The 20,499-nt window shown below is 36.4% G+C and overlaps 1 protein-coding gene across 3 annotated transcripts in view; it reads right to left on the bottom strand.

Moving 5' to 3' along the window:
* Nucleotides 1–2,528: 2,528 nt before the first annotated feature.
* LOC145664786 (uncharacterized) overlaps nt 2,529–20,499 on the bottom strand; it is a 42,612-nt gene continuing 24,641 nt past the window's right edge. For all 3 annotated transcript variants that reach the window (XM_081731760.1, XM_081731747.1, XM_081731768.1), the window contains one exon: nt 2,529–6,558. In XM_081731760.1, the coding sequence (XP_081587886.1) occupies nt 6,451–6,558 (108 nt within the window). In that variant the 3' untranslated portion in view covers nt 2,529–6,450. The remainder of the gene's footprint in view (nt 6,559–20,499) is intronic.

Genomic DNA, 20,499 nt, shown 5'->3' on the forward strand with positions numbered 1-20,499 from the left:
GAGAGAATTTCACTTGTTGACCATATTTTGAAATTCTTTCTCTCCTTATGCACAACGCTCCCCAAATCTTAGACGAAATACTGTAGTTTCATGCATTTTCACAATCAGCACTAACTTTACGACGTTGTTTTAATGTCCCAATTTTACTTCCATTTGTCGATGTTGCAAATCTCTTCTCTATTTCATGTTCGATTGTTAAGGTAGAAATTTGTATTTCGGAACTGATGAGTTTGGCTATATCTTTGACAGTTTCAACACTTCATTTACAAAATAGTAACATCTGCATAATAAGAAGGGGGAAGAAGTATAGCGCTGGTGCATTGAAGTATTGCTTAGTCTCGCGTCCTCATGGTAACCCAAACCGGGTTTATCTCAAAAAGAATATTCTGGAAAGCAAATTTGTTTCAATTACGTCACATTTTGTAAAGTATCATTCATTATTAGAGATATGGGTACCTTCAGTAACTTAATTTGTATTCTGAATAAAATTTGATATTGGTGTATTTTTCAATGCATCTTTATACATAGTTATTATGTAGATACACCTTTCAAATTTGTCAAAGTCTAGAATTTTACTAAGTTGCTGCTAATTTTTCCATTTCTGCATTTGATCTCAAACTAAATTTCTGAGAGAATACTCTGCAACACTGTTTAGTACTATGAGGCTTTCTTGAGTTACGGGTGAACAGGTGCTGTTTGAAATATAATTTTTTAGAGAAAGCCCTGGAATAGTGTTGGCAGCTAAAAGGTTTCTCTGAGACACGAGTTAATCTGATTTTCACGAAGCTTTGCACCCCTTGTAAACAATGCAGACTGCAGTGCAGAAATGTTGCCAGCCAATTAAACAAAAAATGTTATAAGCAATTTTGTGCTAAGAAATGAATAAACAAGCTGAAGGGGGAAAACAATGAGATTAAAAATAAAATGGCATGGGCTTGTGATAGGAGAATCAGGAACCATTTTCTCTCGTTTGCAGTGGCGTACGCACTGCTCTCCTGAATCTTTGAACTACTATGTAAATGCAGAGACGCACCAGGAGGAAGAAGGGAAGAACGTTGAATTTCTTCTACCAGTGTAAATTACAACTAAAACTTACTATCCCCACTCCTAACGTTCCCTCTAGCTGAGAATCTACCTAAAATATTAGGATTCAGAGCCACTATTACATGATAACTTAGTGTTCCTACTAGCAGATCTATGGAAGGATGGATGGATTAAAGGTTATCGTCCCCTTCAACAACAAGGTTCTATGAGATTTGGACCTACAGCCGAACGAGTGATCCGAACATGAATTTCCTCCGGAAATCGAACGCGGGTCTCCCGCCCGACGACGATACGCGGATCATATAGCCACAAAGGAGTTAATTATCAGATCTAAAACATGTGCAATTGTACTCACGACTTCTATTCAAAATTGAGCTCTTGGGGGGCCGCGGTGGCTCAGTGGTAGAGCATTCACCTCTGGCACATGGGGTTCCTGGTTCGATCCCAGCTCACGCCAAGTGAACCTTGTGGTGGACAAACACCGTGTGTGTGGGTTTCCTCTGGGTCCTTCAGTTTCCTCCCACTTTCTTCATTCCACCATTTCATTCATGTTTTCATCATCATCGTCTCCTTTAGCCTAGCCTGCATAATCGTGCGACATAAAACTCAAAAGATTTCATTTCATTTCATTTCAAAATTGGGCTCCTTGTACATTTCCATTAAAGGCGAGCGAGTGTTTGGAACAAGGAATTGTTCATTCTGCAAGAACTTGAGAACTACTAAGTTTACTTATTTATTGAATAGAGAATTTATTATTTTATTTCCTTCGTTATGTGTAATAAAATACCTTTAAAATATATTTTGAATTCTCGTGACTTATCCTTTCATTTGATATCTAACAGAAAAGTTACGCCATAAACTAATATCAGTCATGAGAGTATGAAGACTCTATCGACATCTTATTCAACAAATTCCAAGAAACTTTTTAGATTCTACATAGGAATAAAGACACATTATTTAACATGCACATAGTACCTCCTCTTAATTTCACTGCAGCCAGAAAAAAATAAGACTCAAATGTTATGAATATCCTATCCAATATTATAAACATTCTTAAATGTTCAAGATTATTTTGTATATTATTTTATTTCTGGCACCGAATATTCGGTTTTTGCATCTTTTAAATGGTCATTTATTCTGATCGCATTTTAAAAAGGCGATATACAAATTATAACTGAAAAAGTAGCCTCATATTACTTCGTAATGAATCACTAAAACAGGTTTTATCCTCTTTAACTTCTCTCAATCCCCCTCACTCTCTCTCTCTCTCTGTCTTTTTTAATTGACTATTTCCTCATCTCTAATGAAAGGTCAAACAAAGATCTGAAATACTATAAGGAACCTATTATCTTCAATAAGAACAGCGAGTTCACTTGATTTCTCTTTTTCATTTTCTTTGCCCATTTTCATGAAATGATACAACTGTTTGACAACCATTCTTTGTGAAAAACTGAAAAATAACTATGAGTTAGCAACATTGAAAATGAGACTAATAACAGTTTATTCTTCGATGAGCAAATAGTAAACAACAAATGCAATGTATTATGGTAATTAATGTATTGTTTAGGCACAGTAAGAACATTTAGGATCCGACTCAAAGTATGTATTTATATGGGATCGAAATCTTGAACCAAAATCGAATTTGTAAGAGAAAACTGTTACAACAAATGACAAAACACACGAAGTGCGCGCCACAATTTAAAGATGTTACCCAAGGAAGCCAGCAGGTTACCCGCTGCTCCGAGTTATTCTGTTAAACAAGGCAAACCCGTAAGTGCTCAAGAAAAGCAAATACTATATCAAACGATATCAACGTTGTTCAATTCACTTGAAGAAAATTAAGACCTGTAATAGCTAATTTTCATGTTCTCATAGAATATTTATTTACTCACTTAGTGGTACTGAAGTTAGTGTTTGTACATTCGCATGCTATACAATGTAAGAAAGCACATCAGTAAATTGAACTTAAGGGGGAAAAGTACCATCTGTTTTTCATGGATATGCGTAATGATTTAGGCAATAGATGAAAAAGAAATAATCTCCCATAATGATAAATATGCTTGCTGTTACATACCAGCGCCATCTCTTTATCGTTCATTTGATAATGTGTCATAAGTCGTAATTTCATCTATAATTACAGTTTGGAGATAAATAACAATGTTCAGTTGCTCTTAAAGGAGGGAGGATTATATAGTACTGGGTATTTTGCCCTATATCTCGGCATTGGTGAGAGTGAGACGAGTAATGAACATTGCAGTAGCAGAAATACATGCACGTGCTGCAGCAGAAATATTGCGGGAAACAGACGAAACAATTTCCTCTTCACCAATCAGCAAATAATCGTGCGCGCGGTGATACAATATAAAGTTACACGGTTTGTTTTTGAAGGGTGCAAAGGACTGTGAAAAACGCTTTAGTATATACGCTCAAACTTGATGATCGAGGCGTTATCACATACCATGTGAGCGTGTGGCCCCCCTCACTCCCATTCCATTTTAAAAATTTCCCAGTTACTGTTGGCTGAATTGGAATGAGGCTCCATGTACTGTTCGTCGACGCAAACTGTGTTTTAGTTTTGTCTTTTTATAAGTTGGCAATCCTGTGAGTGGTGATTCGTGCTTCCTGTTCACCGAACAAAGAAGGTGCAATGTGGCTAAGATGATACAAAAAATAGTCTGTTGAACTCAATCTTCATCTAGAATCACTTTTACTGTTTTTAACATTTAAATTACTTCACTTTAGTGGTAAACATATTTAGCATCTCTCAATGTGTATATTTTTTATAAAAAAACATTTACTGCTGATATTTTTAAAATATTATTATGTCATGTATGGCGCAAGCTTACTGACGCCCAGTGAGAAGCGCGCGAGTGTGCTCAAGAATGGCTGCAAGCTAAATTGTTCTGCATACGTCGTGTTCACTAAAAATCAAAAGTTTTTCAAGCACCTTTATGAATATTTTAAATCTAGTTACGTAACCTACGAGAGTAAAGTCAAAGTAAGTATTAAAATGTAAAATTTGTGCAAAATCAAAGGATATATAAAAACAGCGCTTGATATTCGAAATAGTGAAAAGTAATGACTTGTGAGCATGGAACCTTAAGAAACGAGTAGTTGAATGTATTCGTAGTTGAGAAAGAAAAACTAAAACGGAGCCTAAACGATGACCATGAATCAACGAACAAGCATCTATAAAAACATTTCATCAATGGGAATAACAACGTAACCCCCCCCCCCAAAGCCACCAATTTTTAGTGCAACGAAATTTAGTGTGAATAAGTTGCGTGTGTTAAGTGTCTGTGCATTGTATAATTTAAGTATTAGCCGGCATTCACAGTCCATTGTTTTCTTTAAGAAAGAAAGAAATCAATAATTCAATATTATTTCTTCGTAATATTTGCACATGAAAATCGTTATGGGCTTATGATGTGCTAGTGTACGTTGAGTAAATTTTATAATAATATGTAATAATATTGTATACGTAAGTATCACATAACTTGTGCTTATTGAATAAAAGTTGCACATTGTACATGTTTGGTTTGCAATTGCCTTTACTGTGTACTCTCCACAAATCACTACTGAAATGGTGGATAAATCATATAACTACTTATAATCATATTGTCGATGTCAGCAGGCGTGGTGAGGACGGTGGGCGCCCGAAGTCGCAACCTCAGTTGAGCGTCGCATTGGTTCGAGATCCTGCTTGGAGGTTTGCGCATGTTTTATTTTATTGTTGTCAGCTGTCTGGCGAATGTCCTCCTTCCACAACTGTTAAAATCCACCGCAGGTAAGGCGTATCGAACAAGACTCGAACTCAAAAGGGTATGCGAATTGGCTTATCCCAAATGGGAACAGGTAAGGATCAGACCCTGTAGGTCATATGAATGTCCTCCCAAATAGGGTCAGGTAAGGTTCGAACACGCACATTGTTACAAGAATAGCTGCCCCGAACTGGAACCGAACCCAACACAATCCAATTGTGTTATAACCAGGATACCATGAATTCGGCGGAAGTCGCACGAATGCGCGTGTCAGTGTAATTATTGTTCAATATGAATAAATATGTACTTAATTGTAATATACTTTAAGGATAATGCTTTAACACAATGGTGGGAATTATCGGAATTCTTAAAGGTGAGTTTACATATGTTTCCATAAGTGTGATTTTAAAACGAAAGCTTTGCCGCATTAGTGACATTGTGAGATTTTTCTGAAATATGGGTTAACATATGCTTTCTTATATATGATTTTAAAGAGAAAGCTCTTCCGCACTCCTCGCAAACGTATGGTTTCTCTGAAGTATGCAGTAACATATGATACCTCATACTTGATTTATGTGAGAAAGCTCGTCCGCACTGTTCGCAACTATGAGATTTTTCTAATGTATGTGTCAACATATGCGATGTTAGCTGTGCTTTTATGGGGAAAGCTCTTCCGCACTCCTCGCAAATATAAGGTTTCTCGTTAGTATGACGTAACATATGGTTGATCAAACACTGTTTCTTTGGAAAAACTCTGCAACACCGCTGGCACGTATTACATTTTTCAGGTCCATGTATTAACATATGCGCGCTTAAATTTGACTTTTGAGAGAAAGATTTTCCGCAGTCCAAGCAACTGTAAGATTTCACTGATGTATGGGTTAACATATGCCTTCTTAAATATGAATTTAATGAAAAAGCTTTGCCGCACTTTTGGCAAATATATGTTTTCTCTGAAGTATGTAGTATTTTATGACGAATCATACTTGATTTTCGCGAGAAAGCTTTACCACAGTGCTGGCAGGTATAAAGTGTTTCGGAAGTATGGGTTAACATATGATCTTTTAAATGTGATTTTCGATAGAAATTTTTTCCACACTCCTGGCAACCGTAACTTTTCACCGAATTATGACATAGCATGTGCGCGTTCAAATTTGACACTCCGCGGAAAGCTTTTCCACACTCATGGCAACTATAAGGTTTCATAACTGAATGAGTAAGCATCATATGCTTCACTAAATGTGACTTAAAAATGAAAGCTATTCCACACTCTTGGCAGGTGTGAGATTTCTTAGAATTATGGGTCACAATATGCCTTCTTAGACAAGATTTAAAAGAAAAAGCTCTACCGCACTGCTGGCAAATGTACGGTTTGTCTAAAGTATGAACTTCCTGTTGGTTGATCGGATTTGATTTTTCGGTAAAAGCTCTTGATTTTTCTGATGTATTCCTTAATACATGCGTGCTCAATTGTGGTTTTTCAGACAAAGATCTGACACACTCATGGTTTCTTCGAACTTTTTCTGAATTGTTTTTTAAGTGCTGGTTGAAAAATAATTTTTGAGAGGAAACTACGACACACTCGAAACTTATGTGAGGTTGCTTTAAGGAAAGTTTTAAATTATTACATTTCGTGTTTGATTTGTTAGACCTGTTTCCACTGCAGTTCTCGCAACGCTTTGCACAGAAAAGCTTTTCTTTGGTGGTATGGCTGTTTGAACCAGATGGTTTTCGGAACATCTCTCCACATGTTCTGAAATAAAAAGAAAAAATAGAATAACTTACGAGTATTAACATTGTTGATTTTATTTGAATCATTATTAAATTATAATAAAGAACTCAATTCTTTTCTGTAAAATCTACTTCCAAATTTCAGTGAAGATACTGTGGAAATATGTTGCTTAGGGATCCCTACCGGGATGATTATTAGTCTTCCATAGTGCGAATTTGAAAATAATAATAATAATAATAATAATAATAATAATAATAACTTTCTTCAGCAGTAAATGAACATTTATAAAATTCATTACGTTCAGTGATGTTTAAATGAGAAATTTTAACCAGTGCTTCTATAACTATATTCTTTTCTTGTATAGCTTACTTTGTGCTTTAAAAAACAATAAAAAAAATATTTCTTTTAACACTCCTTTTGAAAACAGAGACTTTTTTTTGAATCGATGATGATATTAAACCAAAGAATGACTTTTGTAATTGCGCAATTGCGATTTCCTTTACAGTAATAACTATGCATTGTACAGATATGAGCAAACTACTTGACGCGTCTCTTAATCTGGCGTTTTTTAAAAAATATGCCCGTTTTTTATGTTCGAAATTTTGAAGGTTTCAAGTACAGGAAGGGTTAACAAGAGACAAGTTTATAAAGTTTGTATTCAACATTATTTTAGAATAAAGAAATTAGTAGCAAAAACACTTAATTTGACCGAAATAACGAAAATTACCAATTCTGTTGAAAAGGGTTTTTTCTAGACCAGAAGTGAGTGCTGAAGTTCAACGTAGAAATGAGACCTGCACGCCAATGGCAGCGAGAACAATGTGGATTCATATCCACAAACAAAATATTTAATAAAATATTTCTAACATTTCTTATATCCATGCAGATATAAGAAATTCCGATACAACATGCAGACTCCATATAAGTAAACAAAAAGTGGAAATTATATATCAAAATGGGCGAATTGGATCACGATCATAATGAAAATCATGTGTTGTGGTAGAAGAGACGTATATAACCTGTAAGAAATCGGTGTGGCAACTGTCAGCGCGAGAGCGTAAAATTAGTTAACAAACGTGATTGAAGACAGTTCGTTGCAGATACGCAGTTACCTTTTACTATTAGAACTGTTTATTTTGTTGTTCTTTGTACATGGGAAAAAATTAAACTACTACGTATGTTCAAAACTTATCATGATATTAAATTACGAAAAATGTTATTCTTGCAACTTTATTACTATAATTCATTTTTGTTGGCAGAAGTTTCATAATTAGTTTCCTCATGCTCATTGGTGCATAAAGAATGCACCTCAGTTAATTCTGTTTCCTAAAAGCAGTAATTTTGGGGATTTTATAATCAATTTTCACATTACTTATCGTCTCAAATAATATATGATTAATATAATGTTTTATCTCGTGGTATCACTGCTTAATTATATACATTATAGAACTTCTTCCTCTATTTACTTGTTTCATAACAGACTTCATTATTAAATGTTTAATTTTCTCTGTAAACATTTATTGAGGTGAAAGTTTTATACTGGATTCTATTAAGTAGTGATATTTCAAAACGAGCCACTCATAATTTTCGAGGCAGCATTTTTACGAGACGAGTCAGGATTTTAAATAGTCACGTTTCGTCTTGCGGAACCCTAGTGATCCCACGTGAAGTATTTCTCGTGTATCATCTCGATCACGAGCAGGGACTTCGAGAAGACACAGAATTATAATTTTCGAGACAAGACTGTGTTTGAATGAAACCAGACGAAACAGCCTACAATCTCGTCTCGTCTGAGCTAATACTAGTAAACTTTGCTTTAGGAAATCTTTAAGGATCACTAACCATCGAAGACATTTAATTAAATGAGTAAGTAGTGAATTCCTGACACACATTGCATTTCGAACACTCCCAATATAGTTTTCACTATTAACTACATAAGTGTTGTCACTAAGGTATTAACGCGAGCATTTTTTCTTTAATTCCATGTGTGCCAGCAACGAAAATATGAAATTTAGTATATAACTTATATGAAGGAAATAATATATTTCTAATGTTCAAAATGGTATTCCTAAGAACGTAAAGAAAAGTATTGTTTTAAGAAAAAGAACAGTAATTGCCCACATTCTGCTTCAGTCGGTTGTATTACTGATGTCCACATTAAGCAAAGGAAAGTGTTGTTTCCAAAGACTCATTTGGTTCAAGACTGGGATCATGAAACAACCATGTGTTCCGTTTTACTTACCTATTCTATCACCTCCGATACTTTAGGTCATGTTGTCGATGAATATGTCCTCAGTCGTAGAAAACTGTATAAAGACTGTATAAAGAAAACGAAAATATCTGCCTAAATGGGGATTCGAACCTAGGTCTGTGATATTACAAGCATTATACTTTAAACCCCTCCGCTATTCTGTTCACCTATCAACAGTACAGATAACTGTAGTCAGAAGTATTAAACAGCTCTTTTGCCTTGTCGTGGGAAATCATTTGATAGTACAAATGACTTACTTCCGTTGTTGTCAATACTTGGATTGTATGTGAAATGTATTAACACACAATAAACAGTTTCCTAACTAGTAAAGAATGCTTTCGTGTTTTAATTGATGTATTTTCTTTTCTGTCTTTATTTCCTTTCTTTTCCCAAATACATTTATTTTTTAATTATTATTATTATTATTATTTTATTTACTGTATGATTTAAGAACATCGAATTCTATCATCACAGAAACAGAACCTCTAGTGAAACGTATTCTACTTATAAGTTACTCAGTTCAGAATAATTATACTTCATTCCCTTGTGATATTCTTACATATCCTTCTGTCAATTTCTGCGAAGAGGAAAGCGAAAGTTCTTTTCCCGTAGGAAACCTAAAGTACAATTTCAAACGCCATGACTCGCCCCATACGTTTACGTGCATTTTCTCACGGTGCAATTTCACACGATGCTCATTATCGAGCAATTCCGGACAGTCTTCCTTATCGGATTAATCACTCTACAGGTGTGGTGCATTTTCACACGGTCCACCTGTCAATCACGAGATTCATTCTGAAACAGTTTTCACTATAGAGAGAGGGAGGAGGACTAAGTAAGAACTGAAAAAGAGCAAACACAAGGTAAAATAAATACGAACAATTTAATTAATACTAGTTTCAAATATTTTTCCCAATTGTACACCATACATGTGGATATAGGAACCCCACGAGTTAAGACGTTGTTTATACCAGTTTCGTATGCATTGATGCCAGATAAAACAGAGTAAACATAGAAGCAACTGTTTACATTTCTTAAAATGTGGTCTGGCCAGAACGAATCTCGAGTGCTATAATAGTACAGGAAAAATTGTTTGGTTCTAAAAAAAAATTATTCCCAACATGAAATTTTGGTCAGGGGTCACATTTGGTATTGGATTTAAGAATCTAATGAGTCCATAAAAATTCGAGGGGGATTCGTTTTTGGGGGGAAATTCGTTTTTTGGGGGGAACTCGAGGAATAGTAAAAACTTAAAAAGTATGTCATGTAGGGTGTCTGCTAATAGGTTTTGAGGTACGCTGAATCGATTAAAGCTAGTATCAAATTGATAAAACAAGTAGTTTTTAATATAAAAATGATTTTTCTACTGAAATAATGTGAATAGACAAGTAAGGGGAATGTATATAATAAGTGATTAGAAAAAGTGAAAATGTGCTACAATTAGACTGTGATGAATTAATTTGTATGAAGCATATTATATCATAGGTGACAATCGTATTAACATAGTAAATAATTCTCATCGTCATCATCAACAATAGCTTCATCAACACCACACACAAGTTCGACCTCATTTTCGATATGGGTAGTAGCAGTATCCTCTTCTGTTTCCATGTTGAGACATGCTCCTCCTTCACAGACTTTACATAGCAGTGAACACTTGACGCCACTTTTCATGCAAGTACACTGCGAAGTCGAGCAAGTTCCTTTGCAAGAGCAAAATACCAATTTGAGTACAGCTTCTGGAGCAGGCTCGAGTGTGGTTCTGGTGGCTTGGAAAATTCCATTTTTTTGTCGAGTCCAACCCCAGTTTTCCGGATTCAACTTATTTCCCATCCAAAGTTGTACTTGGTAGTACGTACGATAGGAATGTTGGTGGAAGTGATTCTAGCTTTGCTGTAATTTTCCTTAAAGACTTCTGGTACATATCTAAAAGCATCCAGTGTGTATGTCCTATTATTAGAACCATACAGACACAGAAAAATAGTTTCTCCAGCGTTCATGACCTCCTCGTGCGTTGAATCCCTTTTATTAAATATATGGATACTGGTTTTTAAACGGTTGTCTGTCTCAAGCAACTTTAGGATCTGCGCCTTGCCTTTACCATAAATAGCGTTGGTGGTATCACAGCCGCTGAACGCGTGAGCCAGGAGAATATAGTCTCTCACACCGACATGTTGCTCTTGGAGGCTTCGAGAATATAATTTCCGTTTGCGTCGCCCAATCTTTGGCTTAAGCACATAACTTTCATGATCGACTGGAGCAAGAGCTGTTGTTATGACTAGAATGTCTGTATCTTGAGTGACAATGGCACTAGAAGGTACTTCAATGGCAGTCTGCACGATTAGTCTGTCAGCATCTCCAGTCGACTGTCGAACTTCAATCCCACTGCTTTGGAAAGCTTTTGTCAGTAAAACTATCAACTGCTTTTTGTTTTCCTAATTAGACAAGAACCTTATCTGGTTTCCAAACACAGGCAAGTGCTCTTCGACATTAACACGGGGACAGAACAATTTGTACCTGCGCGCATGTTCATCTGATTTTGTGCTGTTTGGATCATCATATCCATCAAACACTACTACAACATGTTTTAGGGCCTGACTGACATTTTGAGAATTTCTGATTGATGCCGTGACGAAGTTCTTTTTAACATAATTAATGTAGGAGCTGCACAAGTCCTTGTATGTTTGATTTTTCTCTTTGGTGTCCCACTTCAGTGCATATAGCAAGTGTCCGCCATCAATGACGTACCTTGCCACATTTTGCAACAAAATATCCTCACTGCCTAGTTCACAACTTATAAACTCATCGTACAAAGCAGTTTTACATTTTTCCGTATGCCTGAGCTCACAAATAGCGATAAGGGATAAGGAGCTATTTCATAATTGAAGAAAGTTGACAGATCTTCGTCTCTTTTGAGGAGCATTCGTTGATACAAAATTAATGGATCAACATTGATGACTCGGTGATGCACTTTCAGCGAAGAGTGAACTGCTGTTAGGGGCCTGATATTATCACATCTCCTTAACTTTACGTCCTGGAGTTGCTGTCCTACTAGTTCCTTCATCCTTCGAGTTCCAACTTCTTTTGATAAATGGCAATTGATCAAATCATTCCCTGTCACGCCAGTGCCAAGGGATACAAGAAGGGAAGTAGAATTTTAAAAAGGATCATGCAACTCTAACCATGAATACAATTTGTGTACATCTAATTCGTCTCTTTGTACGTGACTTTCTCGAGCATCAACATGCTGCTCCGACGTACAAAAGCTAATTCCACAGAAATCTTCCAGTGCATTAACAATATCAGAAAAAGCTGGTTTCGTCACAACATATGCATTTAACGCGTTATCTGTGTAACCTCTTCTAATTACTCCTCCCATCACTTTGAACTCCCGATTGGCAGTTTGCTCTATCACCATGTCTGGTGATGTTCCTGAACAGTATTTGTTCGTGCGTCTGATGGTAGAATAACCTGCAGCAAATTTACGGTATTCGTTTGGGTTCATTTTTGTAGGTAACGTGGACATAAGCTGCAAGTATATACAGCATGTTTTTGCATAGTGTATATGTCCACTTGCGATGAAATAAGGTACCATAAACTTTACTGTGTACAAGTGGAGTTCCCAGTTCCCTGTTTTTTTTCGCTTCGATAAACCGCTTTACTAAAGTAACCATTTTAAAGTATTGCATCCAAAGCTTTGCCGTGGGTCCTCGATCTTCTATTTCTGTGATGTGTTTTTTCAGTTGTTCACATACACTTTTTACTAATATGTCCTCCTCAATGCGGGTTTTGGTTGTCGGTAGGTCTTCAAAATCCTTAAGTAAATATTTCATTTGTATCTCTTCTTCAGGAGAAACAGTTACGTCTTGTAGTATGTGTTTTCCAAGAGATGTACACAGCAACATGTGAGCACGGATAGCACGTGCGTAAGCATGCCCACTGAGTATGTGCTTAACCGTGTTCTCAGCGTACACAATACTTAGTAACTCTTGTAACCCACTACCTGCCATGATAAATCCAATCGTGCCCAAAAAGGACATAAGAAGATGAAACCCACCCAGTCTTACTACAACTCTGTTAAATGGAGAGTCAGGAGGCGCTGAGAGAACAATGTCTACTGCTTTAATAAACAGAGGTAAATCAAAAGTGACAAAAACGGTTTTCAGATCTATTTTGTTTCCCTCTTCGATCGCCATCATAAGAGCCGTATAAACAGTATCAGGATCAGATGGTGGAGCCATGTTGAACGGCAACTGTATTATTTTGGAAACATCACTATATTCACTTGATGTCACTTTTTCCAAAAAGCCCTGCCAGCCAAGTATCCCATGTTTTATCAATTTGATACTGGCTTTAATCGATTCAGCGTACCTCAAAACCTATTAGCAGACACCCTACATGACATACTTTTTAAGTTTTTACTATTCCTCGAGTTCCCCCTCTCCCCTCAAAAAACGAATTTCCCCCCAAAACGAATCATCCTCCTCGAATTTTTATGGACTCATTAGATTCTTAAATCCAATACCAAATGTGACCCTTGACCAAACTTCCATGTTGGGAATATTTTTTTCATTTTTTCACGATTTTCCCCTCCCCCCAATAAAACGAATTCCCCCCTCGAATTTTTATGGACTCATTAGATTCTTAAATCCAATACCAAATGTGACCCCTGACCAAAATTTCATAATGGGAATAATTCTTTTTCAGAATAACACTTTTTTAGTCAATTTTTCCTGTACTATAAGTTAATTTCGAGCTTTATGCAATCAATGCATTGCATGCGGTGTTTATTAATTCACATGTTTCCGGCCGCCATTACATTTTAAACAAAGCATCTGGTGGAAGGTTTAGTGTTTAGATCTTGTCAAAGAATCCCTCGACAATGAAGATATGTTCGTATGTGTAGTGCCTTAGCATTAATATCATCAAGCAGGATCGATGAAGGTTGGCTCATCGTCATGGAAAACTGTCCATCTGGCCAGAAAATCAAAGAGTTAAACGATGGATGGACATTTCCACCATGCAGAGAAATATAGAACTGCAAACGTCAAACACACAGAACAAACAATCTGGTGGAGGCTTGGCGCAATAAGTTAAACCACAGCATATCTAAGAGTACACCACGTATCTTGAAGCTTACGAGTGTATGAAAAAAGGTGCGACGTCTAGTTTTCATGTTTGGCGAGACACGGCTTAAATTGCAATCCGGAGAAGTGTAGAAAATCAACTTACGCTCATCTTGACTCCAGATTGCAATTAGTACTGGAGAAGCTAGGAAATGGCGTGAACTTTAAAGAAATGCTTGAGCTTAGGAATGCGCATGAGTCGAGCTAAATTTCGATTCGAACTGAAGTCGAGTCGAGTTTGATAAATAGCTCGGTCGTTCAGCTCGTTTTGAAATCATGGCCTGATAAGACTGGAAAGCGAAAGCCATGAGCTTTGTAAGCAGTAATGTCGAATACTTTAGTGTTGCTCACGAGAGGGAACACTGCTCGCATCTCGTCTCGATAACGAAATGACAATAGATTTTTATAACGAGACAGTCTCAAATGTCATGAGCACCAATACAAGTATATACTGTAGTTCTTACCATCAAAGCTGAGACCTGCATGGTCGAATGTTTGGGCCCAAGCAGAAACCCAACCCGGATAGTGATGTCAACTGGCTCGGCTCGGTTCCACTGAGCGAACAACTCAAGTCAGCTTGGTTGGGATGAGCCACCGACTCGATCCGACTCGGCTCAGGTGAGCCGACTGGATTGAAACGAGTCCATGAGCTCGGTTCGAGTCTGCTTAACTGAGCCCATGGTTCGAGCCGGCTCGGTTGGGGTGAGCCATCAGCTCGGTTCGGTTTGGCTCAGGTGAGTCATTGGCTGTGTTCGGCTCAACTGGGCTAAAGGCTCGAGCCTTCTCGGTTGGATGAGATGCTAACTTGCTCACTTCTTGGTTCGGCTCGATAGTGAATGAGCTGTGACCCGAGTCACTCGAGCCATTGACAACCCTAAACCCGGGCCAAGCAGTTTTGAACATGTTTCCCGAGCGTCCTATAACTTATAACAATTTTTGGCTCCTGCCCGGATACTTGCTCTTCTGGAACTCAAACTGAACCTCGTGAACGATGTCCTTGCTTCCTAGACTTCAACTAGTTTTTGGTTTTGAGATACAAATCGCCTGTGCTTCATGTTTATACGCTGTGTTGTTATAATAATAATTATTATTATAATACTAAGTTGTAGCATAGTAATAATAATTATATTGTCTATGTAGGATACTTGGAGAGAGTACTTGAAACTGCCACCCAGGATTTGGCTCAATTTCGCTCGACTCGACTCTAAACTCGACCTGAATTTGGATAGAGTTGGAGGAAATTTTTCGAGCCGAGTTCTTGAGTGGAGCTCAAAGATGTTTGTTTCGAGTCGAATCGAGTTTGAGAGAAAACTCGTTCTGACTTGATCGTGTCCATCTCCAAAAGCGGGAATAATGAACTATGAATTGTACGAAATGGATTGACGGTGTACAGAAGTATGAAAGTTCAACCTTAACGACGTGTTGTTCGCTCGGAAAATAATGAGATGATATGGTTCTTCTTCAAACCACCTTGGAGTATGGAGCTAATGTTTTGTGTTTCACAAATCACAACGTTTTTCTATTCTCTGGAGTGGGCATATTTTGATCCGATGTTTGAACTACCTGACTGAATTCTCTGATGAGCTGCTTATTTTGTTTTTATTTATTTTAATATGTGATTGTTCTATATTCTGTTCCTAATTATTATTTGATTACTCATATCCTGTTCTTATCTATTTTCATTTGCTATTCTCTTCGTATTAATATCAATTTGCAATAGTTTTTGTTATTATTTTCCTCATTTATAACTATTTCCCATTGTATATGCTATTTTCTCCTCTTGTTTATTATAACTTTTGTTTGCTCATTTTTTGTTGTGAGTCTTGTTCTTTGTTATTTTAATTTCCGTTTTATTATTCTTTATATGAAACATTTTCTAAGCTCTACTATTAATTGCAATTGTTAGCATTTATTTCAACCTATGTTTGCTCTTTTTCTGTTCTTTCTAGTTCACATTTGTTCTGTATCCTTCCTTCCCTTATAGTGAAAGCGTATTCAGGATGAATCACGTGATTGACAGGTGGATCGTCTGAAAATGCACGACACCTGCAGAATGATTAGTCTGATAAATAGGACCGTATGAAATTGCTCGATAATGAGCATCGTGTGAAATTGCACCGTGAGAAACTGCACGTCACCCACCCATACAATTTCAGTGTTGCAAGGACATACTATTACAAGAAGATAAAATAATTTATTCCTGTCTATGCCTCCCATACGAAAAATGTTTGGGAAACACAACAAATTTGGTGAAACTGTTCGAAGCAATACGGACACTACTGAGACTGAATGACCTTGAGGGTAAATATTCAAGGACTGTCCTAAAAGTAATGTCAGTGAATTTACACTGTACGCGACTGTACGTCGGAGCGCGGTCTAAGCGGTTGAGACTGGTAGTGGAGGAACCCAGCTAAGCAGCGCTCCGTCGCTCAGTGTGCTCCAAGCGTCCGAAGAGTGAGGATGGATCTGTCCATGAGGATTGGTTTTTGATCTTGTGGAAGTTAAAATGCAGCGCTCGTCAGAACAAAGATTTGCGTGCTATCAAGTTTGGCGTGAAACTTGGCAAGACCGCTACGGAAACTATTATTATTATCAAAACTACTTATAAAGAACATGGCAACATTACAAGGAGAAATGTCCAACATACTACTTCCATAATCGAAATATGATAACTTTTTAAAAATATACTCTATACTCTTTACTAACTTTGAGATTTCACTATATATTCTTCTCACAATATACTTGGTCTGGTAATGCAATAACATTGTTCAAGATAACAGAACGTTCATTTAAAATCAAATAGGACATCTAGCGTTTAAAGTGTCTATAGAAAGAATTTCACCGCAACGTAATCTTTTTCTTAATCATTTCATTCAGAACAATAGTGACAACACAATGTTCACATTTTTCATTAACACCTAATTCCAAGTAGTACTACCTTAGATGATGAGTTGCACTGTTCTTAATTAATACAAGATACCCACAATTTAGGGAGGCATATGCTAGCTTCACCGTAAGTTCGATAATGCTTCTATTAAGGGTGAAGCATAATAGAATATTCAATTTTTCCTAGACTACCAGTAAAAGGGGTTGCCGACACGAATATGTTTTCTCCAGAACGAACTGCCACAAATATCCAAGAATTTGCTATTTTCTAGTTTCCTAAAATTATTATGTAAACTATATTGTGCTAATAGCAAATTACGGTGTTTTATCAAATAGAAAATGAATGTGATGATTTTCACACTCAAATTGAACCAAAAGAAGATCCCTTTATGCCTCTGTTTACAACGTTAACTGATTAAGTTGGCTTTATTACTTTATCCAGTTCAATACGTAGATGTTGTTTCAGTCACATTTGTCGTCTAAACAAACATAAAACTTTGAATGACTTTGTATCTTTATTTATCTGACATGTTTATCCATTGAGCATATCCTCAATCACAATTCACATCGTTTAGTCTCTATATATTCTTCTTTATCATGTACATTTCCAGCTCGCGCCGTGTGGACTTTATGGTGGACAAACACCGTGCTCGTGGGTTTTCTTGGGGTTCTCCCGTTTCCTTCATTCCACCATTTCATTCATTTCTCATCATCACCGTCTCCTTTAGCCTAACCGGCATAACCGTGGGACGTAAAACTCAGATTTCGTTTCATTTTCTTTCTCATGTACCGTATTTTATCTTTCACAATAATTTATTACCAACCAGTACCACTTCGAATTTCCAGATAACGGATGTATACGAAAATTTTGTACCAGCAATAAGACTGAAGTGGTATCTAGACTCACCCTCTGATTTCGGTGGTCTTAGACCGAAAAAAATTAACTCTTTATTTGAAGCCGTTTTAGATGAAGTTTTGTGACTATACCTTCGCAAATATTTCTCTTTTGCTTTGATCATGGAGGATACTGTATAAGAAAAATACTCAATATTTTCAGAAGTTTCTGTACAGTGGCCGTTGATGTATGAAGTAATGTATTAAAGGTTTACTTTGCTATTTATAACACTTAAATATAAATCTTGCTAGGAGATGGAGGGGTGAGGTTTTTGTATGTACACAGATCATTAAAAAATTAGGTAGCCCCTAACTTACAAAAACAAAAGAAATAGAAATATAGATGTCAGGGAATTAGTCAGACTGTAACAACGTAGTGGTTAAAAGTGAAACTAAATTAGAATACTCCGTCTCGTGTTCTATGGTTCAGTTATGAAGCAGAAATCAAACTGATCAGAATTAAATTGGTCAGATTCAGTTTGCGAGAATTTATCTTGTTAATTAGAATTCGTGTTAGTGAAATACGAGAGTACAAATTTTCCGCGAGTGTGTATTGAAAGCATATTTTGAGAAATATGTGGATGCTAGCATATGTTAAATTCGTGAGTTATTTGTATATATACTAATTACTGGAATTTGCTTTTTCAATTGTTGTTCAACGAACAGATATGGTGTCTATATTAATGATGAAACACTTATTCAAAGAGTTCGTTAGTTTCAATCATTATATTCAATTATTAGCCGATCAATTTTATGGCGCTGAAAAGTGAAGTATTTCCATTAGGATTAGACTCTGAAATTGAAATTATTTATCCAATCGTTAATCTTTGATGTTATTGTATTATTATATGATGCATTTGAGAAAGCTTTATATAAATAGCGTTGCATTGAATTCTGTTTCTCATTTCACCTCACTGATTCTTCAATTAAGAGGGTAGTTATAGAATTGAAATTTTGGAATCATATATTTATGACTATTCTTAGCCTGACCAAACTTAGTAAAGGATCTCTCTCTCTCTCTCTCTCTATATATATATATATATATATATATATATATATATATATATAATAAATTGTAAGTTAGTATTAGAAAACTTTTATGTCAAGGGGGATATTTTTTGTTCCTTGATCAGTGACGCTGCGTGTTCGATCTTGAGCACGTAACACAGATTTCTGCTTCATAATCGAGTTTTTTTTTAACTGTGTATTCTTTCTTTACAAACCTTGTCAAATTTATATATTTAGATAACAAGCTCTCATAACGGCTGTTTATAAAATTGAGACTATATGTGTATAACTGGATATGTTGCTTTCCTAGTAAGTTTAATGAATGAAGAGGAATTTATACATGTTGAACAGCTGTGAAAGTCAGATTGGCTATATAAAAAAGTGCAGTGGTATTCCGTTTTTAATTCATCTTAGTTTCTGAACAGCATACGAGTAAGTAGAAAGGGTACTGCAATGTACGTTACATTTTTATTTGTAATAGTGTCATTGTGTTTAGAGACGAGGTTGCAAACTATAAGTAGAGCCAGAAGTCAATTAGTTTTCAATGGTTTCTAAATGGTGATCACGGTATTTTCATACAATCATTAAATCGTTCTTATGAAAGGCATTTACAAAAGACTGTCCGTGGGCAAAAGAATTGTTGTACAAAAACAGAGAATGGATGCTTTTAAAGTCAAACACGACTTCCCTTACGAGCAAGTGTTCGACCTTGAACTCACGGCTAGCTGCTAGAGCCTTTCTAGCTCAACTGTGCCCTTGCTGATCTTTCCGATATCTGATTTCCCGTCCGTCCCTCGAACGAGGAGGGGCAGGTTGCAACGGCCGAGATCTTTCAATTATTGGACGCGGAAGCGTTGCCACAATGAATTATTTCACGGATCTCGGTGTGCTTTGGCTTATTAGCCACTCTAAATAGCCTACGATCTTCACTCGTCAAGACCAAACGACTAAATGACAAATTGGCAACACAGCTGAGGCCATTCACTTCTTTTCCCTAAGCATAGGGAGGATTTCGTTCGCCAGAGAGGGGCGGGAGTGAGGCCGAAGTTTAGTTCGCATAGTTTCCAAGGGCACAGGTGGAATAGACATGCTCTAGTATGAGTGTTGATGTAGGTCTGGAAAGGAAAGGTGTTGAAAGTGACGTAAAAACACAGCTATTACTCTTTAGACAAGGAATCAGTTTGTGGGAAAAAGACAAAAGAAAATGGAAATCATAGGATTCTTCATAATGAGCTGATTCAGCATTCCAATATTTATTTTCACAAGTTGACAGTCAATGCAGCAGCTAGTAATTTTTCTACTCATATAAATAAGATCCCAATATGTAATGAATATAACGATATAGACCTTTTTGTATTTACTGATAGTACATAGAAGCTTAAAATAAGATATGTACCCTAAGGAAACTATGCTGATTGGAGCTTCAAGTAAGGCAAATGTTTACTGCGTGAGAAGTTGCAACAATTATACCTTCAAACTCACGATTGGTTAGAAATTGGTTCATTATGTATTATTAAATACGTTTACATCTCCATTAGGAAGGAGATAAACAATACGCCACTACGTATAGTGATTACAAGGAAGAAATAAAAATACCACGACGTACATTACTGATATAATAGATTGTTATGAAGTGCCTAAAGTAGAATATGATTCAGTATTAATATTTGACATTGTAGTAAATGGAATGAATTCCCAATTAAAACACGCATGTTAAATATGACGTGCCGTGCAATTTCGACCAACTATTGGAGGTAGTCGGTAAACATGATATTCATCAATGGTATTTATTTTAGC

Source organism: Thermobia domestica, chromosome 1 (assembly GCF_964235325.1).
Source record: "Thermobia domestica chromosome 1, izTheDome1.hap1.1, whole genome shotgun sequence".
Taxonomy (NCBI): Eukaryota; Metazoa; Arthropoda; class Insecta; order Zygentoma; family Lepismatidae; genus Thermobia; species Thermobia domestica.